Below are 27638 nucleotides of genomic sequence, written 5' to 3'. Positions count from 1 at the left end.
TGTAAAGCTGTCTGCTAGGAGGTTGTAAATGCATGTCTGGACCTCATGAGCCATATCTGGGCTTCACACAGAGATGGTGTCAGAAACCCAGAGCTTGAGAATATGTGCACAATTAGGCATTTTATGTACATTGATACAACTTTTTTGGAGGAAAACATGGCAGCATCTCTAAAATTTAACCCCCTCAACTAACAAATTCCACTTTTAGGAGTTCACCAAAAAAGAAATGCTCACAGTTTTTAGGGACATAAAAATAAGGGTGTATCCTGTGAACACAGATAGTTATAACAAAAAATTAGAAATAATCTAAATGACCATCAATATTGTATTGGTTAGATAATTATGCTACATTCAATCAATAAAATGCTATCTTAATTTTAGAAAAAATGAGATCTACATGAATTGAAATGAGGCATTACCAAAACATTTTTCTGAGTGAAAATATGCTTGTTTATGTATTTTACATAAATAATAGCTAATATCTTTTAGGCCCTCATTATGTGCCAGTCACCCTTACAAAAAGTTTTGTGTATATGAAGTCATCAAATCTTCAAANTCCTGTGAACACAGGTAGTTATAACAAAAAATTAGAAATAATCTAAATGACCATCAATATTGTATTGGTTAGATAATTATGCTACATTCAATCAGTAAAATGCTACCTTAATTTTAGAAAAAATGAGATCTACATGAATTGAAATGAGGCATTACCAAAACATTTTTCCGAGTGAAAATATACTTGTTTATGTATTTTACATAAATAATAGCTAATATCTTTTAGGCCCTCATTATGTGCCAGTCACCCTTACAAAAAGTTTTGTGTATATGAAGTCATCAAATCTTCAAAACAACCCTATGAGGTAAGCAGTATTTCCACACCACAAATGAGGAAACTAAGTTATAGAGAGGTGAGGCAGTTTGACTAATGTAACAAAGCTACTAAGTTCCCAAGCCATGATTCCATCCATGTAGGGAGTGGAGTCTATGAATTGTCTGACATGAAAGTTTCTGCCTTAACCCAGAATGGAGCCAGAAAAAATTAAACTTAGTTATGGAAAATTCAAGAACATTACATTCCAATGAACCTGAGTTTGTGGACTGAGTCATAGCCATTGAAAATTCAAACGGTTGGAAGCCTAGAAGAAATTATATATGGAAATACATTTAGCTGTTCTAATTGGTTTATTCTAGGGAGAGATATTGGAAGAGGTAGGCTTTTCATTTTATATGCTCCTTTATTCTTTAAATTCATGTGCTACAAGCAAATTTTATTTTTGTATAGTTAAAAAGAGAATAAAGAAGGAGAAAAACTTCATTACAAATTCATTTAGGATCATATGCAACTTAGAAAAATCCTTCCATTCCCTTGTATCACAGGTAGTTCAATGCCGTGCAAGCCTAATCATTCGTTTGTACAGTATGTCCAAGTCTCAACATGACTATTTAAACAGTTTATTTTCTTGCTATTCCAAACTATACATATATAGAGATAAAAACCCACTTTCTCTTGAAGATTTGATGTTGTCTATACAGGGAGCTAGCTACATGCAGGGAAGTGCACATGGAGAAGAAAAACCTGGGACATAGTTTTAGCACCCACAGCTTTGTATTTGCTTAAAGATGAACTGAGCTGAGAGCTAAGAGTGGCTGAGAAAGACTAAATCATAGGTGGAAGAATATTTACCTCCAAGGAATCAAATTACCATCTACACAAAGAATGAAACTGCTATCTCCTTGAAAATAACGTATTGTCAGATGCTGGTTCAAAAGAAAAAAGGAATAGGAAAAAAGAAAAAAGGATAGGGCTTTTATTAATACCTACTCTTTATTTCCATAGGTCCTGTGTGATATAGAGTGGGTTTTTTTGTGTGATATAAAATATTTTTTCCAAAAGGAAAGAAAATATATCTGTAAGTGAATAGGACATGAATTTTAGCTATAACCTATAAGACTGATATTTTAAAATGGACTAGCTTTGGTGGATTGGTCATGACTTCCAAAGAACCACAAACACAGATTTTTTTTTTCAATGTATAACATTCAATTGATATACTTTGAAGAATTAACCATTTTCTAAGCCATTCGGAATTTTTAAGTTTATAAAAGAAAAAAATAAAGCTGTAAATTATATGTGCAAAAACAAACTAGATGAGACCACATCTGTATGCCACTAGTAACTGTCTTGTTGAGGAGGGAGATTACAGGTAATTTTAATCTTTCTTTTGACCTTTCTACATTTTCCAATAAACATACACCTAAAACCAAAATCATTCAATTAGAAAATGGGCAGAAGACAGGAACAGACATTTCTCCAAAGAGGACATACGGATGGCCAAAAGACACATGAAAAGATGCTCTGTATCATTCATCATCAGGGAAAGGCAAATCAAAACCACAATGAGCTATCACCTCACACTTGTTCAAATGGCTAAAATTGAAAACACAAGAAACAATGAGTGTTGGTGAGGATGCAGAGGAAAAGGAACCCGCTTGCACTGTTGGTGTAATCACTGTAGAAGAAAGTAAGGAGATTCCTCAAAAAGTTAAAAACAGAACTACCCTATAATCCAGTAATCACACTACTGGGTATTTACTCAAAAACAACAAATACTAATTTGAAAGGATATACGCAACCTTATGTTTATAGCAGCATTATTTATAATGGCCAAGTTATAGAAGCAGCCCAAGTGTCCATTGATAGATGAATAAAGAAAGAAGTGGTATATTTATACAATGGAATATTATTCAGCCATAAAAAAGAATGAAATCTTGCCATTTCCAAAGACATGGATAATTGAAAGTATAAAGCTAAGCAAAATAAGCCTGTCATAGAAAGACAAATACCTATCATTTCGCTCATATGTGGAATTTAAGAAACAAAACAAATGAGCAAAGGGAAAAAAAAAAAGAGATCAAGAGACAAACCAAGAAGTAGACTCTTTATTATAAAGAACAAACTGATGGTTACCAGAGAGGAGGCGGGTGTGGGGATGAGTTAAATAGCCAATGGGGATTAAGGAGGGCACTTGTGACGAGCACAGGGTGATGTACGAAAGTGTTGATTCACTATATCTTACACTTGAAACTAATATTACACTGTATGATAACTATACTGGAATTAAAAATTAAAAAAAGAAAATTATTAATAGAAAATATGTTTTAAAATATAGATTACTGAGGGGCACCTGGGTGGCACAGTGGTTAAGCATCTGCCTTCGGCTCAGGGCGTGATCCCGGCGTTATGGGATCGAGCCCCATGTCAGGCTCCTCCGCTGGGAGCCTGCTTCTTCCTCTCCCACTCTCCCTGCTTATGTTCCCTCTCTCGCTGGCTGTCTCTAACTCTGTCGAATAAATAAATAAAAAAATCTTTAAAAAAAATAGATTACTGAAACATCAAAATATATCTACTGGAAAGATACATGACATGATCTATTGGAGCACGGAAATACTAAACAGAATTGTGATCTCAGACTAAATTGCTCTGCTAGTGAATGACAAGACAAGTTTCTGAGAGAAATCCAGATGTCAAGCTAAAGACAGAGAAAGAAGTTCAGTAGGAAAAAAAAAAAATTGGTCTCCAAATCAAATCATGGTTGCAGTCTTACTGCTTTCACTGAATAAATCTGAATCACTCATTCCCTCTCATAAATAAATGAGAATCTTAGTCTTAAGTATGAAAATGAAGGGTTTAAAACAACTATTTTGCTAACTACTGGTTACAGGAGAGACTGCAAAAAGGGGNCCTCCAAGGAATCAAATTACCATCTACACAAAGAATGAAACTGCTATCTCCTTGAAAATAACGTATTGTCAGATGCTGGTTCAAAAGAAAAAAGGAATAGGAAAAAAAGAAAAAAGGATAGGGCTTTTATTAATACCTACTCTTTATTTCCATAGGTCCTGTGTGATATAGAGTGGGTTTTTTTGTGTGATATAAAATATTTTTTCCAAAAGGAAAGAAAATATATCTGTAAGTGAATAGGACATGAATTTTAGCTATTACCTATAAGACTTATATTTTAAAATAGACTAGCTTTGGTGGATTGGTCATGACTTCCAAAGAACCACAAACACAGATTTTTTTTTTCAATGTATAACATTCAACTGATATACTTTGAAGAATTAACCATTTTCTAAGCCATTCGGAATTTTTAAGTTTATAAAAGAAAAAAATAAAGCTGTAAATTATATGTGCAAAAACAAACTAGATGAGACCACATCTGTATGCCACTAGTAACTGTNTAAGTTGGAAAACTGACAGTTTTGCTTAGAAATCTCAGCTCTATATTACTAACTAAAAATGTTAATGTATGTTTTGTCTTCCCGAATTAAGCAGTGGTTAGTGATTCTATCAGAGGAATATATGTATCAGAGGTAGTGGTATGAGGTTTTGCATCCAGTTCCCATTTCTGGCTTATTGAAAGCNATTCAATTGATATACTTTGAAGAATTAACCATTTTCTAAGCCATTCGGAATTTTTAAGTTTATAAAAGAAAAAAATAAAGCTGTAAATTATATGTGCAAAAACAAACTAGATGAGACCACATCTGTATGCCACTAGTAACTGTCTTGTTGAGGAGGGAGATTATAGGTAATTTTAATCTTTCTTTTGACTTTTCTACATTTTCCAATAAACATACACCTAAAACCAAAATCATTCAATTAGAAAATGGGCAGAAGACAGGAANCCTGCTACACTGTAGGCTACACAGAGCTTCCTTCCCTAAAGCAATATTTTTCCTTTTATCCAAGAAGTCTTCTATTTATAATAGAGAATGAGGAAACATTTACTTGTATTTTTCCTTATAATAGGAAAATTTTCCTCAGAGTTTTTGTCCTATGATTATACAACCATTGATCTCATAAAGGTAAGACTGGTTTGTTTAACTCTTTGTATTAACGAACTACTTTCCTTCAGANCTTGTATTTTTCCTTATAATAGGAAAATTTTCCTCAGAGTTTTTGTCCTATGATTACACAACCATTGATCTCATAAAGGTAAGACTGGTTTGTTTAACTCTTTGTATTAACGAACTACTTTCCTTCAGANATCATTCATCATCAGGGAAAGGCAAATCAAAACCACAATGAGCTATCACCTCACACTTGTTCAAATGGCTAAAATTGAAAACACAAGAAACAATGAGTGTTGGTGAGGATGCAGAGGAAAAGGAACCCGCTTGCACTGTTGGTGTAATCACTGTAGAAGAAAGTAAGGAGATTCCTCAAAAAGTTAAAAACAGAACTACCCTATAATCCAGTAATCACACTACTGGGTATTTACTCAAAAACAACAAATACTAATTTGAAAGGATATACTTAACCTTATGTTTATAGCAGCATTATTTATAATGGCCAAGTTATAGAAGCAGCCCAAGTGTCCATTGATAGATGAATAAAGAAAGAAGTGGTATATTTATACAATGGAATATTATTCAGCCATAAAAAAGAATGAAATCTTGCCATTTCCAAAGACATGGATAATTGAAAGTATAAAGCTAAGCAAAATAAGCCTGTCATAGAAAGACAAATACCTATCATTTCGCTCATATGTGGAATTTAAGAAACAAAACAAATGAGCAAAGGGAAAAAAAAAAAGAGATCAAGAGACAAACCAAGAAGTAGACTCTTTATTATAAAGAACAAACTGATGGTTACCAGAGAGGAGGCGGGTGTGGGGATGAGTTAAATAGCTGATGGGGATTAAGGAGGGCACTTGTGACGAGCACAGGGTGATGTACGAAAGTGTTGATTCACTATATCTTACACTTGAAACTAATATTACACTGTATGATAACTATACTGGAATTAAAAATTAAAAAAAGAAAATTATTAATAGAAAATATGTTTTAAAATATAGATTACTGAGGGGCACCTGGGTGGCACAGTGGTTAAGCATCTGCCTTCGGCTCAGGGCGTGATCCCGGCGTTATGGGATCGAGCCCCATGTCAGGCTCCTCCGCTGGGAGCCTGCTTCTTCCTCTCCCACTCTCCCTGCTTATGTTCCCTCTCTCGCTGGCTGTCTCTAACTCTGTCGAATAAATAAATAAAAAAATCTTTAAAAAAAATAGATTACTGAAACATCAAAATATATCTACTGGAAAGATACATGACATGATCTATTGGAGCACGGAAATACTAAACAGAATTGTGATCTCAGACTAAATTGCTCTGCTAGTGAATGACAAGACAAGTTTCTGAGAGAAATCCAGATGTCAAGCTAAAGACAGAGAAAGAAGTTCAGTAGGAAAAAAAAAAAATTGGTCTCCAAATCAAATCATGGTTGCAGTCTTACTGCTTTCACTGAATAAATCTGAATCACTCATTCCCTCTCATAAATAAATGAGAATCTTAGTCTTAAGTATGAAAATGAAGGGTTTAAAACAACTATTTTGCTAACTACTGGTTACAGGAGAGACTGCAAAAAGGGGTAAGTTGGAAAACTGACAGTTTTGCTTAGACATCTCAGCTTTATATTACTAACTAAAAATGTTAATGTATGTTTTGTCTTCCCGAATTAAGCAGTGGTTAGTGATTCTATTAGAGGAATATATGTATCAGAGGTAGTGGTATGAGGTTTTGCATCCAGTTCCCATTTCTGGCTTATTGAAAGCCTGCTACACTGTAGGCTACACAGAGCTTCCTTCCCTAAAGCAATATTTTTCCTTTTATCCAAGAAGTCTTCTATTTATAATAGAGAATGAGGAAACATTTACTTGTATTTTTCCTTATAATAGGAAAATTTTCCTCAGAGTTTTTGTCCTATGATTATACAACCATTGATCTCATAAAGGTAAGACTGGTTTGTTTAACTCTTTGTATTAACGAACTACTTTCCTTCAGAAAATTCCCCCAAATTCTAATACAGACTCAGGTTGTTGCAGGCTCAAGGAGAGCCTACAATATTCCTGTGAGAAAAATTTTACTTCATTTTTTTCCAAGTGATCTTTTTCTTTTTTCTGTTTGAAATTGTGGGGTAGTAAATGTTGACTATATTCCTAACTGGAACAGACGAGGGGAGGGCTGGAAACACCAGGACATGTCCGCAGGCACGTGATTTTAGATCATTTGTAGGGAGTTAGTTCTGAGTTCGCTCCAAAAGAATAGGCAGATCACAGGGAATTAATAGCCTCAAACAAGAGCTGACATTGTCCTTCACCGGCACTTTTTCTCCTTTATACATGCTCTTGGTTTTCATGAGGTGCTTTTCCATCTTAAGGAAAGGGTTATGCTTTCAGGTCATGATCCTACTTAGTCAAAGTTCCGGCTGAGTCTGAAATTCCTGCTGAAATCAGAAATGATCAAAGCAGGAAAAATATGTGTTGTTGTGGCAATTTCTCCCTTTCTTTTCAGCAATAACAAACGTAAAGAATTGATCCTATTTTGAGGGAGGAATCCACAAGCTTTAAAGAGCTTCCAGGTCAATCACTGACTCCAGGAACACATAGTGTTTGATGTAACAACTGAATACATGGCTTACAAACATCCTAATTTTGGTCTTTTAGAAAAATACGTGCGCAATTAAGGTTTTTGTCTCAGAAAAATCTCATGCTTACAGCATGAAAACCCTTATAATATGCTTGGATTTATTTGTTCACGTGTTACTGAGGCCCAAGTTCTCTCAGATCAAAATTATTATAGCTTTACTCCCATTTTTGGGTTTGTTTTGCAACTATTAATGAGTTTGGGATTCTTTAAACAGAAATTTCCAGTAAGCAAATTGTAGTATTTTTCTTCCTTATATCAACAGATATTACTTATATATCTGTAAGAAAGAAAAATATCACTTTGCATAGATTTTCTTTCTTCCTGATACAAACCAATTGAGATTCTACGTTGAAAATTTTTCAAGTTCAACTCATCTGTGTCACTATTCCTGTTTCTATTCTCCACACCCTTCCTGTCTTCTCCCAGCACTATTCACTCACATCTCTCTCTAGCTACACATTATTCTTACCTGGGAAGCTTTTAAAACATACCCATACCTGGGCTCCATTCCCATGACTTTCACTAAATTTGTCTGGGGTGATATCTTGGCAAAGATAAAATGTTTTAAAGCTCCAAAGGTAATCGTAATATGCAGTCAAGATTGAGAAGCCCTACTTTATGTAATACTGATCTTATTGTATTATTATTATTTGTGAAACTTGATCTCCCACTGGTGTCTTCAGCACTTTAAATCAGAGACTGTATCTGATTCATATGTGAATTCCAATGCCTGCTGAATTTAAACTTGTATGCCAAAAATTCTGTGGGGTACTCCAGAAGACCCAAATTTCAAGAGGATATCTCTTCATTAAGGAAATCACAAACTGTTTCAGAAGTATCAGATGAGACCAAACCTAATACATCAGAACTCTGATCTAATAAGTCTATAAGGAGAGTAAAAATAAAATACTAGGACAGAGAGTGAAATCAACTTGGGAAATCAGGAAGACGTAATGGAGAGGGTAGAATATTAGGATGGATGATGCGTGGAATCTTGAATAGGATTATGCGTATGGTTTTGACAGAAAGAAACAGAAAATAGTGGGAAGATGAAAACAGATGAAAGTAGAAAGTTGGTGGCGTGAGATCACAGATGTTTTGAATGCCCAGTGGATGACTGTGGACTCCCTGAAGGTTTCTGAGCAGAGGAGTAATATACTCAGACATTTGTACTTTAAAAAGATCACTCGTCCTAATTAATTATCTTGTAGCTTTTAAAAAGCATTTTTATGTGATCTAAATTACATTATATGAATACTCTAAGCAAGGTTTGCTTTTTAAAAAGATTTTATTTATTTATTTGAGAGAGAAAGAGAGTGAGGGAGGACATGAGCAGGGGGAGGGGGAAGAAGCAAAGGGAGAGGGACAAGCAGATTCTGCTTGGAGTGCAGAGCCCGATGTGGGGCTTGATCCCAAGACTTTGTGATCATGACCTGAGCTGAAATCAAGAGTCAGAGGTTTAACCAACTGAGCCTCCCAGGCACCCCTATAAGCAAAGCTTTCTTATACTAAAACCCTTTTCATTATGTGGTCAATGTGTTCATCAAAAAACAGATCCCTGAGGAACAGACACATAAATTACATGTGTTCTCAGATGACAATATTTCATTAGTGTCGCTGAGAAGAAAATAAATGAATGTGAAGTAGTGAAACAGCTATGGCAGCTCCCCTAAAACAGTGGCCTAAAATATTTGGCTGTCTTTTGGGGAAGTATCAAAAGACAGAGGTGACGAAAATTCCTTCACTTAACGTGCGTTTTTGCACTGTCAAATGTAAGTAATGTGTTAGTCTCAGTTACTCATTTCATATAGTCATATTTACTTCTCTGTTACTGCTTTTGATTGACAAATGCAATATTTGTTGTTGAAAAAGCCTGCAGAAAAGTAATTTGCATAGTATGATGTCACTTTAGGCTGGAAGTCTTTGTTTAGATCACCTCTTAACTTGATGGACTGGCTGAAACCATGCTCATTTGTGTATTGCTCCAGCAAGTCATACTTGTCCTACATCTCTGCCCTATGGAGTACTTTGAGATCCACACCAAATTGTTTTTTTTTAATTAAAAAACTTCATTGCATTTTATCAATAAAGTCATTAGTAATACAGTGGGATATATAACACATATGAAAAACCCAAAGCAAATCAATGTTTATAAGCATTGGATGCTCTTTTGTCTTTTATTTTAAATTTGATCCTGGAAAGCGGTGTGTGTGTGTGTGTGTGTGTGTGTGTGTATGTACGTGTCTGTGTGTGATTATGTGTATATAAACATCCCAGTGAGAGGTGAAGAATAGTAAAAACTTCCGACATTCATGGAGGTATTTAAAACTCAAAAAAATATTATTCAGAAGCTAACCGCACAACTCAACATTCCCTTTCATAGCAGCATATAGTAATATTTTAGTAAGTTACATGGTTAGGCGCCATGTATCATCACATGCCAACTCTTTATATGCTCAACTAGATTTTATGTGCCCTATGGACAGTTTTCAGTCTTTTAACTGTGTTATGAACTCTTAACATTTGATTGAGAAAAGCAAATAGATTAGTGAATTCTCAAGTTTAGAGACTTCTAGTTCCAGGCAAGATGGAGTAAACACAATCTATTTTACCTCTCTAATCAGAAAAAACCACTCTGTAAGTCATTTATAAGTCATTTATCAGAGGAATCTAAGAGGTGCAAAAATGAAGGCAGATTAACTAGGTGGCTTGAGACTTAAGGAATAACATTACAGCGAGTTCCATAGTTTTTGTCTTTGTATTTTTTTCCTTGTCTCATATATCCCAGCAATGCAAAATGCCAGGTAAAAATGGCATCGAACAAAAGCCAAACAACTAGTAAAGGGTGGCCAAACAGAACAGAAAACTTTTAATCATACTTGTCTATTCTAGGGGTGATATCACAAAAATGGCAGGTTGCCTTCCCACTCAAATAATGGTGCAGCAAGGGGTCAGTGAGAAACTCCCCTCCTTGGTTGAGCCCAGGGACAGAAACCTGTATTCCACCCCCATTCCCATTTCAGCAAAGAGATGGTATCCTTTCTCCATGAGGTCTGTGATAACTGACTTCCAGCCTCCATGAATTAAATAGAAGGTGCCTCTCCCCTCAGAGCCCCTGGTTGCAATGCTGTTTCTACTCCCTGCAGAAATAATAAGGCAACAGAATAACTTTCTGCAGCAGAGGGTTTTGGGGGAGATGTGACTATTAAGGGATCACCTGAGAGAGTTCCTTGGTGGTAATGGAATAGTCCTTTATGATTACTTTGATGATAGTTACTCTAATCTACACCTGTGTTAAAATATCATAGAACTCTATCTATGCTCTTTCAACCAACTAAACAAACACAAAAATAAAACCTGAAGTAATCTGAATGAGGATTATATCTAAATCAATAGTATTGTACCAAAGTCAATTTCTTTCTCTTTCCTTCCTTCCTTCTTTCCTTGCATGCTTGCATGCTTTTTTAGTGAGAGAAAGAGAGAGTGAGAAAGCAAGCATGTGAGTGGGAGGAGGGTGAGGGGTAGAGAGAGAGAGAGAATATCTTAAGCAGGCCTCAGGCCCAGTGTGGAATGCAATGTGAGGCTCATCTCACAACCTAGAGATCATGACCTGAGCTGAAATCAAGAGCCGAAAGCTTATTAGACTGAGCCACCCAGGCAACCCCCAAAGTCAATTTCCTTAAAACAAGAAAAAATATATATACTATTCGTTTATATATTAACAGTATATTATTCAATTCTAACTTGCTTTAAAGATTGTTTGTTTGTTTGTTTTTATTTAGAGAGACACCGCCAGCAGGGGGAGAGGCAAAGGATGAGGGAGAGCGNTATAATAGTATATTATTCAATTCTAACTTGCTTTAAAGATTGTTTGTTTGTTTGTTTTTATTTAGAGAGATACCGCCAGCAGGGGGAGAGGCAAAGGATGAGGGAGAGCGAGAATCTCAAGCGGACTCCTCCCCCGAGCACGGNCAGTATATTATTCAATTCTAACTTGCTTTAAAGATTGTTTGTTTGTTTGTTTTTATTTAGAGAGACACCGCCAGCAGGGGGAGAGGCAAAGGATGAGGGAGAGCGAGAATCTCAAGCGGACTCCTCCCCCGAGCACGGAGTCCAAGGCGGGGCTCCATCTCAGGACCCTGAGATCATGACCGGAGCTGAAATCGAGACAGAAGTTCAACCAGCTGAGCCACCCAGGCACCCCAATTTTAACTTACTTTAATGCTTTCTTCCTGAATATCGGGACACTGAATAACAAATGTGTTATGTGATAAAACTTTTTAAAAAATTCTAGTTTTGCCACTCAGATTTTCTAATAGTATTACTAAACCAACTATGACTAAGAATAACTATTGTCCCCTAATTTTCAAAATTTGGGATCGTAATCCATATAGAGTAATGACTTGAAAAGGAAAGGAAAGTTACCCTTCACATCTGAGTAACACTCTTTATGTTTTACATGAGTATAGGCTTATTACAGGAAGCTCAGTATGTGGGGGTCAGTACGTTGGGGATAAACTACTGATGCAATATTTTAAAGTAACCGAACACACAAAAAATTGAGAAAGTATAAAAAATTATAAATGACAGTGATAATACTTTGGTTTTTTCATCATGCCTTGTCCCTAAGGAATACAAGATTTCTCTCTTAATCTCACCATTCAACAGATAAAGTTCTATACTGATGTCTCTTTTTCAAATGACACAATCAAATGATAGTCAGTTATGTGCCTGGCCTTAGGCCACAGTGCAAATCACTAGCAGGATCTAAGTCATAAATTAGGACTCATGCTCTCCACCAAATGTCTTTGGCTTCACAGTTAAAATAGACCATTTTCAACCAAATCTCCACATGAATACCATTCCATTGAATGAGCCATAGTCGATACTAGAATACATCGATTTTTTGGTAGCATGGTTTCCAGAAGATTTTTCTGCCAGCATAGTGCTACTCCATAAGCAATACAGTCAGGCATTTCGTTTATTCTAATTTAATTTCTGTTCAAGTATTTTTTTGGACATTTGACAACTTTAAGTTACGTAATGGGTTGGAGATGTCAAGAACTATTCGTTGTGATGGACCAAGCTTCTTCATCCTAACCTATAAACAAACTTCCTCAAAGGGAAGATAATATCATTAAAGCATCTTTTCGTCACTTACTTTCTTCTTTCCATTTCAAATCTATGGAGTAGTTTCCGAAGACCACCATTCTTAAATCCCTGAAAATGGGCAGCTGGGGCTCCCACAGTGATGACATCGTAGAGAGCATCTGGAACAGGAACGGACAAGGAGATGAACACTTTGCAAACATTTGTCTCCAGCATGCTATCTGCATTGAAGCATACACACTGTGGGAAGTTTGAGAAATTATTCTGTTTAATTTTGCAGGAATAACTATGAACTCTCATCTCAAGGGGGCAAGAGGAGCTAATCAATCTTTCTAAAAGACACCTGTGCACCCAAACAAGTTATAATATTTCTTTGATTTATGACTACATCTTAATTATATGCTACTGTGTGGAACAGTATGTTCCCTCATTCTTCCATATACTTACTGAGATAACATGTTAATTGGTCTTTTGTGTATATTCCTTTATTGAGTTTTGCATCATTTAATTTGCGATCATATTGAAATTCAACAATAACGAACAATCTTTACAGAGAAAATTTACAGAGAAAAGAACCAAAATATTAATTCATCTTGGCTCAAGGGCAGAACAGTACTAGTGCATTTTTAAAAAATCTATACAGAGTAGTTTCCTGTCTGTGTATACTAAATCTAACCCAGTTTTAAATGCATGCTTTTGCAATTTTCTTAGATGACATAGAAAGAATACACGAAATGTCTCTAGATCTATTTTTCACTGAGATACTTTGTTTTTTTTTTAATAAAAAATCCATACACTTAAATTGAAACTCAATCCTTTGATCTTGAAAGCCATCAAGTTTGATACATATTAAGTTTATGGCTTCAAAACACAGCATCATTTTTACCTTCTAATGAAAAGTATCCCCATAAGAAGGAAGACAGAGTGAACATCCCTTGTTAAACTACATTTTATTTGAGAAACCTAATTTCATAGTAGATCCTTTTCAAATTGATTTTGGTATCGACACTGGTTGTTTTTCAGTTCTCATTTACAGGGAAAACATAAATTATTTTATTAGCTTCAGGTAAACACTGTAACTTCTTTACACTGATTCAATCCAAATGTACCTGAAATATTTTTCTTAATAAAAAATGTCTTCAAATGAAAGACTTCAGCAGCACTGAGAGAACTCAAGGTCACACAAACAAAACAAAACAATACAGAAAGAAAAAAAAAAAAACAGAATGTAACCCAAAGCAACCCATCAATAAGGCACTTACTGAAAAGCCACTCAATACATTGTTACAGTGGTAATCTCTTGCCCTTTTAAAAAGTCACTAATAAACTAAAAGTTAGTTTTTCTTAATATAGCAGAATATTAGATTTACATGAAATTTAAAGACTTCTTCATCCAGGAGATTTTAATCTACGTTTAAGAAAAGTGTTTCGGGGAGTCCATAAATATATGCAAACTGTATAAGTATCTCTGTTCTACTTCGTGGAAAAGGGTCACAGCTTTCTCAAATGGTCCTGTGAAGACCCAAAAGTTACCAACACTAAATTCCAGTCCACCTTCTTTGTCTGATAAGGACTCTGAGAACCTTGAGAAATGACCTGCTTTGCCTAAAGTTCCAAAGACCTTACAACCACAGTCTTCCGACTTCTAATCCAGGGATGGAGAGCCAGGGGTTTAAATTTGTGACTGGAGCCTGAGTCCCTCACTCTGGATCCCAGCTCTGCCACTTAAGAGCTGTGCAGCATTAGGAAAGTTACTTAATCTCTCTATGTCTCAGTTACCTCAGGTAGATAATGAACTTGAAAGTAGTTAAAATTTAAAATTTAATTAAATTTAATTAAAATTTTAAAAAACTATTACCTATGATTATTTTCCCTATAGGAAGTAATCCTACCAACGAAGCAAAGAAAGATGATATTTTAAGTTCTGCTTATTTACCATGAAAATACACTTTTCGGTCTGAAAAGGAAAGTAATACTGAGGCTCAGTCTTCTGAATAGAATCAGTTCCTGTGTTAATCTAAAGTAAATGCAGAAAGAAAATCCCCGGTGAGGGTGCCATAAAATATGCTGCATTTCTGCTGAACCCTGGGTGACCAACCACACAAACAATACACAGAAGTGACTAAAAACTTATACATATGTCCCACTAAGCCCCAACTACATGCATTCCTAACTGAATTTTTTTTTTTTTAATTGCCTGTAGACTATCACTGGATTCAAAAAAGTTTGTGGCCTCTCCAACACCACCTAGCAAGAGGGGAATAATGAGGGAAGGGGAAATCAGATTAGCAAGAACAGTCTTAACTGATGGAGGTTAAAAGCTTATTTTTGTAAAATTTGCAAAACACCTGACCACAAACAAGTTGCTAAGGGCACCGTGCAGGATTTCGTAAGAGGTCCATACACAGAAAGAGCCCCAAACTTCAGTTGCACTAGTTTCCTCATGAATCTGTCTCTTCAATTCACCTACAGCATTTTCCAAAGCTACTTTCTAGGAGCAGAAATTTTCTCTTTGTTCATCCACTCTGCTTGGGGGAATTCTAGTCACCTATGAAGGAATCATGAAACTTGGAAGCAGCAAGTTAAGGAAGAGAGTTGCTCAAATATTGTCCATTCTTCATAATAAAGAGTTGATTCTTTTTAAATCTAAATGAAGGTGTGTGTGTTTCTTGTATCCAACTATAAAAAAGAATTTTCAAAATTATAAACAAGTTCTTTTATATCCAAAGTTCTGACTTTTACTTGTTTCCACTCTATGTTCTGTTTATGAGCTCATCCCTTTCAGAGTTTTAACACTATATTTTTACCAAAGCCCACAAAATCTCTATCTCTGGCTAGTTTTGACCCTTTCCACACATTAAATAATCCAATTCCTAATGCCTTCTGAACATTTCTGAATTTCAATCAGCTATTAAGCTTTTCTCATTCTAACTGGTTCCACCTGCTCTCCCTCCCCGGATCCCCATGACCAATACAGACAGGACATCCCTTTAAGTCTTCCCATAAAATTCTCAAGATATCAAGATCATTTTCAATTTCTTTCTTTCCCTCAACATTGTAACTGATCAGTTCTAACAACTCTACTATCAAATTTTATTCTTTCTTATCACTGTTGATTATCCTTATCTTAATTCTGATCTTCCTCATATCTTGTCAGGATTACTACTGTCACTTCAGTCTTAGCCTCCCTGCATGCATAGTGCGGTGCAGTACATCACCGTCCCATATGGATGGCCGTTCAGTCGTCACTCGGCCCAAAACACAGGCTTCGATACTTACACCCCTCCACATATATTTCAAATATTAACAGAAGAACATTCAAATGCCTCAACATCATCCATGTTGAAGGTGTTCCATAAATGTCAATAAATAAACAAATATTCTGAGGCTCAATTCAGTTTGTATTATATGTCTTTATAGAATATATAAGGTATTATTATTCTTAATTGAAAAAATAAACAAAAATTATATACACTATCCAGAAAAAGCATATTGGAATCTGAGGTAGATAGGTGTGTGTGTGTGTATATATACATATATATATATACATATATATATATATATGTTTTATAGATAGATAGGATGGGGATGAATACATATCCATCCATATTCTATAAAAGAACAAAGAGAATATATGATTATTCACATGCAAAAGAATGAAATTAGACCCTTGTCCTATAGCATGCACAAAAGTCAACTCAAAATGGATTAAAGACATAGACATAAGACCTAAAAGTGTAAAACTCCTAGAAAAAAACATAGAGGAAAAGTTTTATGATAATTGGTCTTTACAGTGATTTTGTAGATATGACACTAAAAGTATAAGCAACAAAAACAAGCAGGACTACATCAAACTAAAAAGCTTCTGCATAGGTAAGGAAACAATAGACTAAAAAGGCAACATATAGAAGAGGAGAAAATATTGGCAAACCATATCTAATGAGAAGTTAATCTCCAAAATATATAATAAACTCCTACAACTCCATAGTAAAACTAATCACCTGACTAAAAAATGGGCTAAAGGCTTGAATAGACATTTTGCCAAAGAAGACATACAAATGGCCAACAGGTATATGAAAAAATATTAAAGGTTATTAATCATCAGGAAAATGCAAATCAAAACTACAATGAGATGCCATCTCACACCTGTAAAAATGGTTATTATAAAAAAAACAAAAGACAGTGAGTGTTAGCCATGATGTGGACAAATTGGAATCTTTGCACACTGTTAGGAAATGCAAATGGTGCAGATGCTATGGGAAATATCACGAAGGTTCCTAAAATAATTAAAAATATAACTACCATGGTTCAGCAATCCCAGTTCTGGGTATTTATACAAAAGAACTGAAATCAGGATCTCAGAGAGATATGAGCACCTCTATTCATGTAAGCCCTATTCATAATAGGCAAGATGTGGAAACAACCTAAATGTCCATTAGTGGATGAATGGATAAAGAAAATGTGCTGTATATGTACGATGGGATACTATCCAGATTTAAAAGAGAAGAAACTTCTGTATTATGTGACAGTATGGATAATCCCTGAGGGTATTAAGTGAAATAAGCTGCAGAAAGACAAATAATGTGCGACTCTACTTGTGTGAGGTACCTAGAATTAAGTAAGTATCAAATAAATAGAAACGAAAAGTGGAATGCTGCTTACCAAGGGCTGGAGAAGAAGGAAAAGCAAAGTTACTAATCAAATGGTATAGAGCTTCAGTCAAGCAAGATAAATAGCTCTAGACAACTGATATACAACATTGTACCTACAGTCAACAATAAGGTGTTGTACACTTAACATTTTGTAAGAGGTTAGATCTTACGTTAGATATTCTTAATACAATAAAAAAAAGTTTATGACTAAATTGCTGTCAATGTTTCTATAAAATTTGAATTCAGAAAAAAAAAGCAAAAAACCAGTAACTCTGTGAGGAGACGAATATGTTAATTAGCTTAGATATAGTAATCATCCACTAGGTATGTATAGCAAAATATCACGTTACATAGCTGAAATATATATAACTTTTGTTAAAATACAAAAACATATTTATTGTTTAAATACTTTTGAAATTTTCCAGATAATTTTGGATTTCCAGAGTTGTTGCAAAATTAGGACAGACTTCTGTATACCCTTCACTCATGCTTCCTATGTTAATATCTTACATAATCATAGATTATCAAAACTAAGAAATGAATTTTGTATTACACCATTAAATAAAGTAGATAATGTGTTAGGATTGGTCTTTCCACTAACATCCTTTGCCCTTTCAGGATCCAGTCCAGAATTCTACATTTCATGTAGCTGTCAGGTATTCTCCTCCAATCTATGACAGTTTCTCAGTCATTCATTTTTGACCTTGACCCTTTTGAAGATTACTGGTCAGTTATTTTGTAGAGTGTCTTTCAATTTGGGTTTGTCTTATGTTTTCTCATAATTAGACTGAAGTTCTGCACTACTGAGTAGGATACTATGGAGGCTATATGCCCTTCTCAGTGTGTTATAAAAGGGAGTATGTTAAGTCGATATATATTATTTGATGTTAACCTTGATGCATTAGTCAAAGTAATGACTGCCACTACCTACAGTTGATCCTCCACTGTAAAGTTACTAAATATTTAGAGACATATTTTAAGACAATGCAATATCCTGTTTCTTTTTAGACTTGCACCCACTAATTTTAGCATCTATTGATAAATCTTGCCTGTGGCAATTATTACTGCTGTGGTTGGATGGTGATTTTGCATTTCCTTTCTCCTTTATTTTATATATTCAGTTATTTATTTATTTATTTTTAAAGATTTATTTATTCATTTGAGAGATGGAGAGAGAGAGAGCGTATGAGTAGGGGGAGAGGCAAAGGGAAAGGGAGAGAAAATCCTCAAGCAGACTCCCTGCTGAGTGTGGAGCCCCACATGGGGCTTGAACCCAGGAGCCCGAGATCATGACCTGAGCTGAAATCAAGAGCTGGCCACTTAACCGACTGAGCCACCTAGGTGCCCCTCAGTTATTTAACATTAATATGGGCTCATGGGTATTTCGTCCCTTGGTTTGTGATCTAACCCTATCTTTATGTTCAAGTTGTTCTAGCTTTGTCCACTGGGAACTCCTTCAGTTGGAGCTTGTGCTATTTATGTATGTCACCTCCTCATTTGTTGTCATCATCGTTGTATGTTTCTTGAGCACTTTCTTACTTTCTAGAGCCACCAGATACTGTAGACTCATCTTATATTTTCCTTGCCTCAGCTCTAGAATCAACCAGTTTTCCAAAGAACCCTAGCTCTTTTTACTGGAGAATGGTGTCTAGAAATCAAATACTGGGGGTGTCTGGGTGGGTCAGTCAGATAAGTATCTGACTTCAGCTCAGGTCATGATCTCAGGACCCTGAGATTGAGCTAGGCATTGGGCTCAGTGCTCAGTGGGGAGTCTGTTTGTCCCTCTGCCCTTTCCCATGCTCCTGCTCTCTCTCTCAAATAAATAAATAAATAAAATCTTTTTTTTTTTTAAAGAAATCAAATAGTGGGGTTAGTTATGCTTATTGTTACTGCTTTCAATTCTTTCAGTGCCAGAGGCAGGAAGTATATACATGTACTGCATACTAACTTGTACACACACACACACACACCTCTATCTATCTATCTATCTATCTATCTATCTATCTATCTATCTTAACAACAAACCCACATTATTTCATTAAATTATAATTTTTATCATTTTATTTACCATTCACTATCACTTTAAACAAGATACCAAAAGAAAGTTAACAATAAAGCAGATTGGGAATATGAAATTCTAGGGAAAATTTACATAACAATTAGCAGCACAACAATCAGGATTTGAAAAAAATAAGACGAGAAAGGGAGCCAATTTCCTAACATAGTTATATGTTTTCAAGGGTAAAGGTACCAGTAACTAAAACACAGAAGAGTTTCCCAAATATTCTTTACTTTTGAACTTCATAGAATACACTTCAAATAGGCAAGTAAAAAGTAGCAATGTGTTTCAGCACAGCTGGCAGAACTGAATACCGTATCGATATTCCAGAAGCCATTTCTCCCATCTCCCCACCTCACAAACCAACCTTGATATTCCATTAATATCAAAAGGTTTTCTCTGTAGAGACAATGAGTAGGGTTGATGTCTGAATGTTGAAAGAACAAATAAGGTCTCTCTTGCCTCTCTCACTTTTCTCTGTGCTTTTTGATTCTATCTACCCTGATTAGAACAAGTCCTCAGAAAGCTGGGATCTTTAAGTGCGTATTTTGTAGAGGTTCAAAGAATTTAGGCTTATAAAACCTTCACCTTCATTCATTTGAGATCTTCAAAAAGTTGCTTTGAAGTGTTAATTTTTAAGCATTGATAACTCTGATATTGTGATTTACAATGTAAAAATAAAAAAGCCAGAGGCTCAAAATAGTCACTTGTGTAAAGGACCCACATTGGCAAATGCAGGCTTACTTAGTACTGACCTAACCGCACTTTCAGCCTCCCAGGAATGTAACCTTTAACCAGTCAATGTAGAATTTCTTGGTCAGCACTAGGAAATTTACTGAAAGACCCTTTCCATTACCCTCAGGAGGATGACTTTGCCTAAAACAACAGATTCCTTTGCCAATAATTTCTTTTTTTTCACTTCCTAACTTTAAAAATCTTTCCTTTTTTGCAGCTCTATAGAGCTCTCTTTCATTTGTTAGGCGGGATGCCTGATTCATGAATCATTCAGTAAAGCCAATTTGAACTTTTAAATTACTCAGTTGAATTTTTGTTGGTTAATAATAATAGGAAATAAATAAATTTGGTCTTTGTTACCTTTTCTGGCCCAGTGGTCCTAAAATCCTTGGAATTTCTTAAGTGTTGAGAGCTTTAAAGATGTCTTTTCTTATGTTAATGAAGTGACTTTCGACCCTCATCTAAGGACTGGGCCTGGTTGCCAGTGAATCCAGCCAAGTGATTAGAGGGTTGGAATTTTCTATGCCTCCTCTCTATCTAGCCGCCTGGGAGGGAAAAAGAGCTGGAGATTGAGTTCAATCCCCCATGGCCAATTATTTAGTAATTATTATTATGAATAGCCCTTAACTCTATAGAATAAAAGCTTTCAGATTTTTGATACTAAGAAACAATAATAAAAATCTATGTGGACATTTATTTTACAGAAAATGTGAGCAAAAAAAAAAATCAGAGGTCCTTTTTTTTCCTTTCTTAATATAATCTGTGTCTTCTTTCTTTGATAGTTTATATCACAAAAATTGTCCTAGGCTTTGTGAAAATGGCATCATACACAGCATAATGGGGAAGTGGAATTCAAGTTGTTGAATCTCATCAAGCTAAAGATACTAGCTTGGTTTGAAATTTAATAATAGGGCTGCCTCATAGCCTTTAAAAAGCCACTTAATAATAGATATGAGATAATAAGTCTATTTTTTTCCCAGAAGATCTTTTTAAAATTCCTACAACTATAAAAATAGTGCTAATGAAGAAAAAAAAAAAAGTGCAGACATGCTGATCTCATTTCAAGGAACAATTTAAGCATAATCCCTGACTTCAAAATGACCCACAAAATGACTTTGACATGAATCACAAAACAATAAGGAATTTTAAGGGAAATCTACTTCAAAACAGTCCAAACAATTTGGCAACATACTGAAACGTAATTATACTTCATTGATGAGCCGATATGCCCAAACTCAAGGTACAGAAATCAGGGAGTTCTAAATAGATCCTCATTTGCTCCTTCCTTCAGTTTGGAGATTAGAAAACTAAGGGGCAGAGAGGTTAGATGACTCATCCATACTTACACAGTAAATTCTGGCTCACATTGCACCTAATTCCAACTATAGCTTTATGATATACTATAGTAGATTTTTTCTTTCTTTTCTTTCCCGTTTCTTTTCTTTTCTTTACTTTCTTTCTTTCCTCTTTCTTTCTATCTTTCTCTGTCTCTCTGTCTCTCTCTCTCTGCTACATATTATAATATGCTATTATATATCTATAACATAAAATAAAATAACTTAAACATAGAATAATATAAGAATCCATATTTTATAATATTCATAACTGACTTTCTATGAAAATAAAATTTATCGAGGTGGAAAATTTTGTTCATAAATTCAGGGTTTTGTCTTTGTTATTGTCACTGCTGTCTAAGATCTCTATTGGGATTGTATTTGTTGCACTTAATATAAGTAATGAATAAGGGTGAAAAATTAACTTAATGGGTCTGGGGGCATCTGACATTAAATGGAGGTTATTTCATTTGTCAGTATGAGACATGACAACATTAGTTCTGCTCAGTTACTTTTTTCTAGAGCTAGACATTAGCCTTGTATTTGGTGCATCTGCCTGGTATTGTTTGCAAAGCTGCCTCTCCAAATATAGCAGGCATATTAATCAAATGCAGATTGATGTAATTTACTAATGGTAAGAATGAAAATAAATCTAGACTACATCCAAATAACTCACCAGTGAAATACCAAGGCTTGGCCAATTTTACTGCATCATTACCTTGCAAAATGTTGTCTGTAATTCAGCTAAACATTCAAATCAGTAACCACGGATCTTAAATAAATTTAACTGCAATTCATTTAATGTGCTGAATACATGTTATATAATAAGTAGAAATTTGACCGACTGCCATCTACAACTTTTAACCATTTTATTTTGCAAATAAGAAAACCAATGCTCAGAAAAGTTATTAACTTGATCAATGTCTAAGAAGTGAGTGGCAGGACCCCAAAAATTCAGTCAAGTTTTTAATTTCTATTAAAACATATAGTTGGTGATCTAGTCTATAAGCACTTACTTTTTATCTGACTTCCAATCTCAAATAATAAATTTTAAACTTATTATATAATAAAATTTAAACTTATTATATATACATAAATATTTAAAAAATATATAAGCTTAATATTCAATATTACATATATGATATGTATACCACATATATATGATGTATATAAAATTATATATACATACAACATACATATTTATGTATACACACACATATATATACATATATATACATATGTGTATATATATATATAAAATTTACATGAGTAGCCTTGGGAAAAAAATCAGTATGCAGTAAAATTCAATACCTTTGCATTAATTCTTGGCTATTAAGATATCTAGTCTTTTCCCACATTTTCTCCTGTAGGTCTTCAAAAAGAAGAAGTCTTTCTGAAAACTGCTATGTCAAAAATCCTCTAGCTTAAGAGTTGTACCTTAGTTCTATAACACCAAAATTTTGCTTTTTTCTATACTACTTGATATTTGTCATCACAAAGAAGAAGTTCCTTTATATATCTTGTCATTATGGGTTGATTTGTGCTCCCCAAGAAAGACAACCTAGAATATGACCTTATTTGGAAATATGGTCTTTACAGACCTTACATTTCTGCTTTTGTTTTGTTTTCAAGAAATAAGTACAATGAGATGTCACTTAGAAAATAATTTTTCTTTGTTTGACGGAAGTATTTTAGGATCATTGCCAAATACTTGAAAATGCATATTTAAGTATACATTCATATCAGTTCGGCCCCAAGAAGCCATCTGGTTTGATGATACTGCTATCCATCCATGGCTGCCCTGAAGTTAGCCTTCTCTCATTTCTTCAGTCTATCAGTCATTAAGTACTTGCATATGATAATTTTTCCAAAATGCCTTTCTAAATCATCTTTTCTCTAAATCTGGGTACTTCTTGTTTCAAGATTTCATTGTCCCTTAATAGGCTCTTAACTGATCACGTTTCTCCTTTTAACAACGCTGATAAAATCGAAAGATCCATTTTGTTCCAGTGATGGCAAATGCTACCTGTATCATAATGGCTATTATTCATTCTAGGTGTTTTACATATTCAAATTCGCTTAATTGGGAAGGCAACAACTTGCTTAGAAAGATTAAATAACAGAATTAAGGTCATATATAAAAAGTGGTAAAGCTGAAATTCTGTTTCACTCCAAAATATATAAATGTTTTATTCTACCATTAAAGTCATTTCATATTGGTCATTAGAAAAAAAAACTTATGGGTTGTCAGGTAGCTCTTAATTACTTTAGCTTCTTTATTATTTGTTGATACTTTGGTTTTGATGATTTTAAAAACCATTAGATGTTATGTTCAAACTAATGACAGATACTCAGTCATCAAGGAAGATTTCCTAAATGCTTTGGGCCAATCCATCTCATTTTTATTTCAGTTCTTTCATTGACATAATTTTTGGTGAAAAGGCTCCAGGTTAAAATTTCAGATAGTTGATAAGGGTTACTAAAAGTATTAAAATTATACATCAGAATGGCATAACTACACTTAAACTTGCACATTAGCTGGTTGTAGATACACAACCGTATGCACAAACTCAGAAAAATGGTTAATTTTTTCTGGCTGTAAAGCTTCAGATGGTTCTAAAAGAACACAGATTTTAACTTTTTAAAATCTAGAACCTCTATATTGTGACAATGGCTACAAAATAGGGTGTTAGCATGTCTTTAGCTGTACCTGTGTATGTTTGCATACCCATACACTTATCATGGGGGATTGAATGATCTAAAGTAACTTTTAGCACCCTAGGAAGCTGGGAACTAGTAGGATGACCATAGCATTTATCATTAAAGAGAGACTTTTAGGAGGGAAGAGAGGTAAAGAGCTTTGTTAACAACAAAGTGGGACAAAAAGCATAATATGGGACTTCTGCTGTATGTGAATAGGGGCAGATAATCAGCTTACTTACGCACAAAAATTGATGTAGCAATAAGTTAAAGGAAAAGGGAGATGAGTATTTTAAAATATATTTTACTAAGAAATAGCAAGGACTTACCTAGAATGACAAGGAATATAATATGATATTCACTATAAATCTTACTGAAGTATGTTTATAAGAAATCTATACACTTTCCCTTGAAAAATGTTTTCATATCTAAGTACAGTAAAATCCTCTACCACCTTTTTTTTTTTTTATAAATTCCCTTCTCATAGAGAAGGGGGTAACTGTGGATAGTCACCACTAAGTCAGAAAAATGGCCTATGAGTCCATCTTTGGGCTTTGATTTTTCAAGGTAAGCACAAAATGAACAAGTCTTGTTTTTCCTTTTTTTTTCCTAATTCAAACACTAGCATGGTTATCAGCCATCACTGATACTACTTAAGGAAGTTTACATTTATTTTGCATATTCACCTGTAACTCAATTCAGGTGCCACATTTTTAAAGTATTGTTCAGAAACACAGCAACAAAAATACTTTAGTCCCTTTTGTAGCATTTACAGTCATTATCAACTTCAATTCTTTCATCTTCAACTTTATATAATTCTAAAATTTTAAATTCTGCCAATAGTCAAGCTTTTTAAAAAAGTACATACTAACAGAATTTGCCCACTTAAAAAAGAATATTATATACACTACCTTTCAAGTGAGGGCTGTGTACGTGCATTCTTTGCAGATGTAGATTTACTGGAACAAATTCTAATGTTTTCTCTCCTTTGCTGCTGCTTGATTTGAAAGAGGACCCTAGGCAGAAAAAAAATTGAACATTAATAGTAAATGATTAATAAATGTGTGTGTGTGCGTGTATGTTGAAAAGTATGTTTGACATGGAAAAATGTTACAAGGATTTCAGAAAGAAAAAATATATTTTGTATAAGCTGATTTTCTTTACAGAAATTCAATTTAAAAAATTCTCAGTTATTCTTTTAATAATGCCATCAGGTAAAATAGTGCAACTTGTTTCTTCCTGGTCTATCATGCCAAGATGGTAGAATGAGAAATAAAAAGTTTTTTTAAATTTTATTCTGGCTCTTCTATATCCATAACAACAATGTGTATTATTGTTTTCACCTAACATACATGAAATGCAATTCAGTTTGAATAAGTAAAAACGTTATTGCTTTCATACCTGTTTCCTTGCTAAGCTCTGTCAGAATATCTTGGTACATATTCACCATTTGATCACAGTGAGTAAGGACATTTTTCCGTAGATTGTCCCAGTGTGGAGAAAGCTCACCAAGTTCTTTTAGCTCCTGGTTTCTATTAAAAATACAAAAGAGGAGAAAATAATTATTTTGATCTTAAGTCCACAGACAAGGAACACCTAATAAACGTTGCCGAACTATTAAGAAATGGATTCACCCTCCATTTCAGGAAAGCTCTACGTACTTATTTAAAAAAAAAAATTATTCTCCTACATCAGCCATAGCAATATCTTTCAGGATATGTCTCCTGGCACAAGAGAAACAAAAGCAAAAATAAACTATTGGGATAACGTCAAAATAAAAAAGCTTCAGCACAGCAAAGGAAACAACCAACAAAACTGAAAGGCAACTTATGGAATGGGAGAAGATATTTGCAAATGATGTATCCAGTAGAGTTGGTATTCTAAATATATAAAGACTTAATACAACTCAACACCAAAAACCCCCAAATAATCCAACTAAAAAATGGGCAGAAGACATGTATAGACATTTCTCCAAAGACATCCAGATGGCCAACAGACACGTGAAAAGATGCTCAACATCACTCATCATCAGGGAAATGCAAATCAAAACCACAATGAGATGTCACCTCACACCTGTCAGAATGACTAAAATAAAAAAGACAAGAAACAACAAGTGGTGGTGAGCATGTGGAGAAAAAGGAACCCTCCTGCACTGTTGGTGGAAATGCAAAACAGTACAGCTACTGTGGAAGACAGTACAGAGGTTCCTCAAAAAGTTAAAAATATAACTACCTTATGATCCAATAATTGCACTACTGGGTATTTATCCAAAGAATACAAAACAGTAATTCAAAAGGATATCTGCACCCCTATGTTTATTGCAGTGTTATTTACAATAGCCAAATTACAGAAGCAGCCCACGTGACTATCAATAGATGAATGGCTAAAGAAGTGGTATATATACACATATACATATATTTATATATAATGGAATTATTATTCAATCATAAAAATAATGAAATATTGCCATTTTCAATAACATGAATGGATCTACAGAGTATAATGGTAAGTGAAATAAACCAGTCAGAAAAGACAAATACCATATGATTTCACTCATATGTGGAATTTAAGAAACAAAACAAAAAAGAGACAAACCAATAAACAGACTCTTAACTATGGAGAACAAACAAACAGCGGTTACCAAAGGGGAGTTGAGTAGGGGGAGGGATGGGTGAAATAGGTAAAGGGGATTAAGAGTACACTTATCTTTATGAGCACTGAGTAATATATGGAATTGTTGAACTATATTGTACATCTAAAATTAATATAACACTGTATGTCAACTACACTGGAATTAAAATAAAATAAAAAAATAATTTTAACACAAAGGAAGATATGAAGAGCTTAGGTCACACAAACGTTAAAGTCCTGTATGTCAAAGAGGTACAAAAAATACAAGTAAAATAAATGTTCTCCCTGATAAAAACTTCACAAAGATGACAAAAACTTAACTATCTTTACAAAATATATATATATATGACATTAAGTTAAAAAAGCAACACTAAAAACTCAATAGAAAAATAGCTAAATTCTAGACTTCAGAAATCCAAAATAAAATAATGTGGAAAAAAATAAAGTGGAAAGGGCTTTCTATGTCTGAAGGAATCACAAGATATTCAAGTAACCCAGTTTATACATAATATAGCTGTAAAAAATTTTTTAAAGATTTTATTTATTTATTTCTCAGACAGAGAGCACAAGCAGGGTGAGTGGCAGGCAGAAGGAGAAGCAGGTTCCCTGCTGAGCAAGGATAGAGATGTAGGACTGGATCCCAGGATTCTGGGATCACGACCTGAGCATAAGGCAGATGCTTAACCAACTGAGCCACCCAGGCATCCTGCTGTAAAATTTCTTAAAAGCCCATAAGTGGTATAATCAGGTATGATTTATTGGCCTCAGTTTCTCTGAAGAAGACAAATTAAGTAAATGCGGTATGCATATGTTTTGTCTTTTCTTTATCAAAAGGAAGAGCTAATCATGCCATTTAGGTTTTAATTATTACCTTTTATCTAATTCTCTACCCTTTAGCCAAGTTAATTCAAATCATCAGAATGCCTTTT

General features: G+C 34.4%; 1 protein-coding gene across 9 annotated transcripts in view; it reads right to left on the bottom strand.

The window, feature by feature from the left end:
- Positions 1 to 27638, bottom strand: part of INPP4B (inositol polyphosphate-4-phosphatase type II B) — a 753420-nt gene that overhangs the window by 141899 nt on the left and 583883 nt on the right. For all 9 annotated transcript variants that reach the window (XM_034661577.1, XM_034661575.1, XM_034661579.1 and 6 more), the window contains 3 exons: positions 25480 to 25610; positions 24990 to 25094; positions 12651 to 12759 (listed from right to left, as the gene is read on the bottom strand). In XM_034661577.1, coding sequence (XP_034517468.1) covers positions 12651 to 12759; positions 24990 to 25094; positions 25480 to 25610 — 345 coding nt within the window. The remainder of the gene's footprint in view (positions 1 to 12650; positions 12760 to 24989; positions 25095 to 25479; positions 25611 to 27638) is intronic.

This window comes from Ailuropoda melanoleuca, chromosome 5, assembly GCF_002007445.2.
Source record: "Ailuropoda melanoleuca isolate Jingjing chromosome 5, ASM200744v2, whole genome shotgun sequence".
Taxonomy (NCBI): Eukaryota; Metazoa; Chordata; class Mammalia; order Carnivora; family Ursidae; genus Ailuropoda; species Ailuropoda melanoleuca.
The sequence above is the reverse complement of the archived record's forward strand: the minus strand, read 5'-3'. Positions and strand labels throughout refer to the sequence as shown.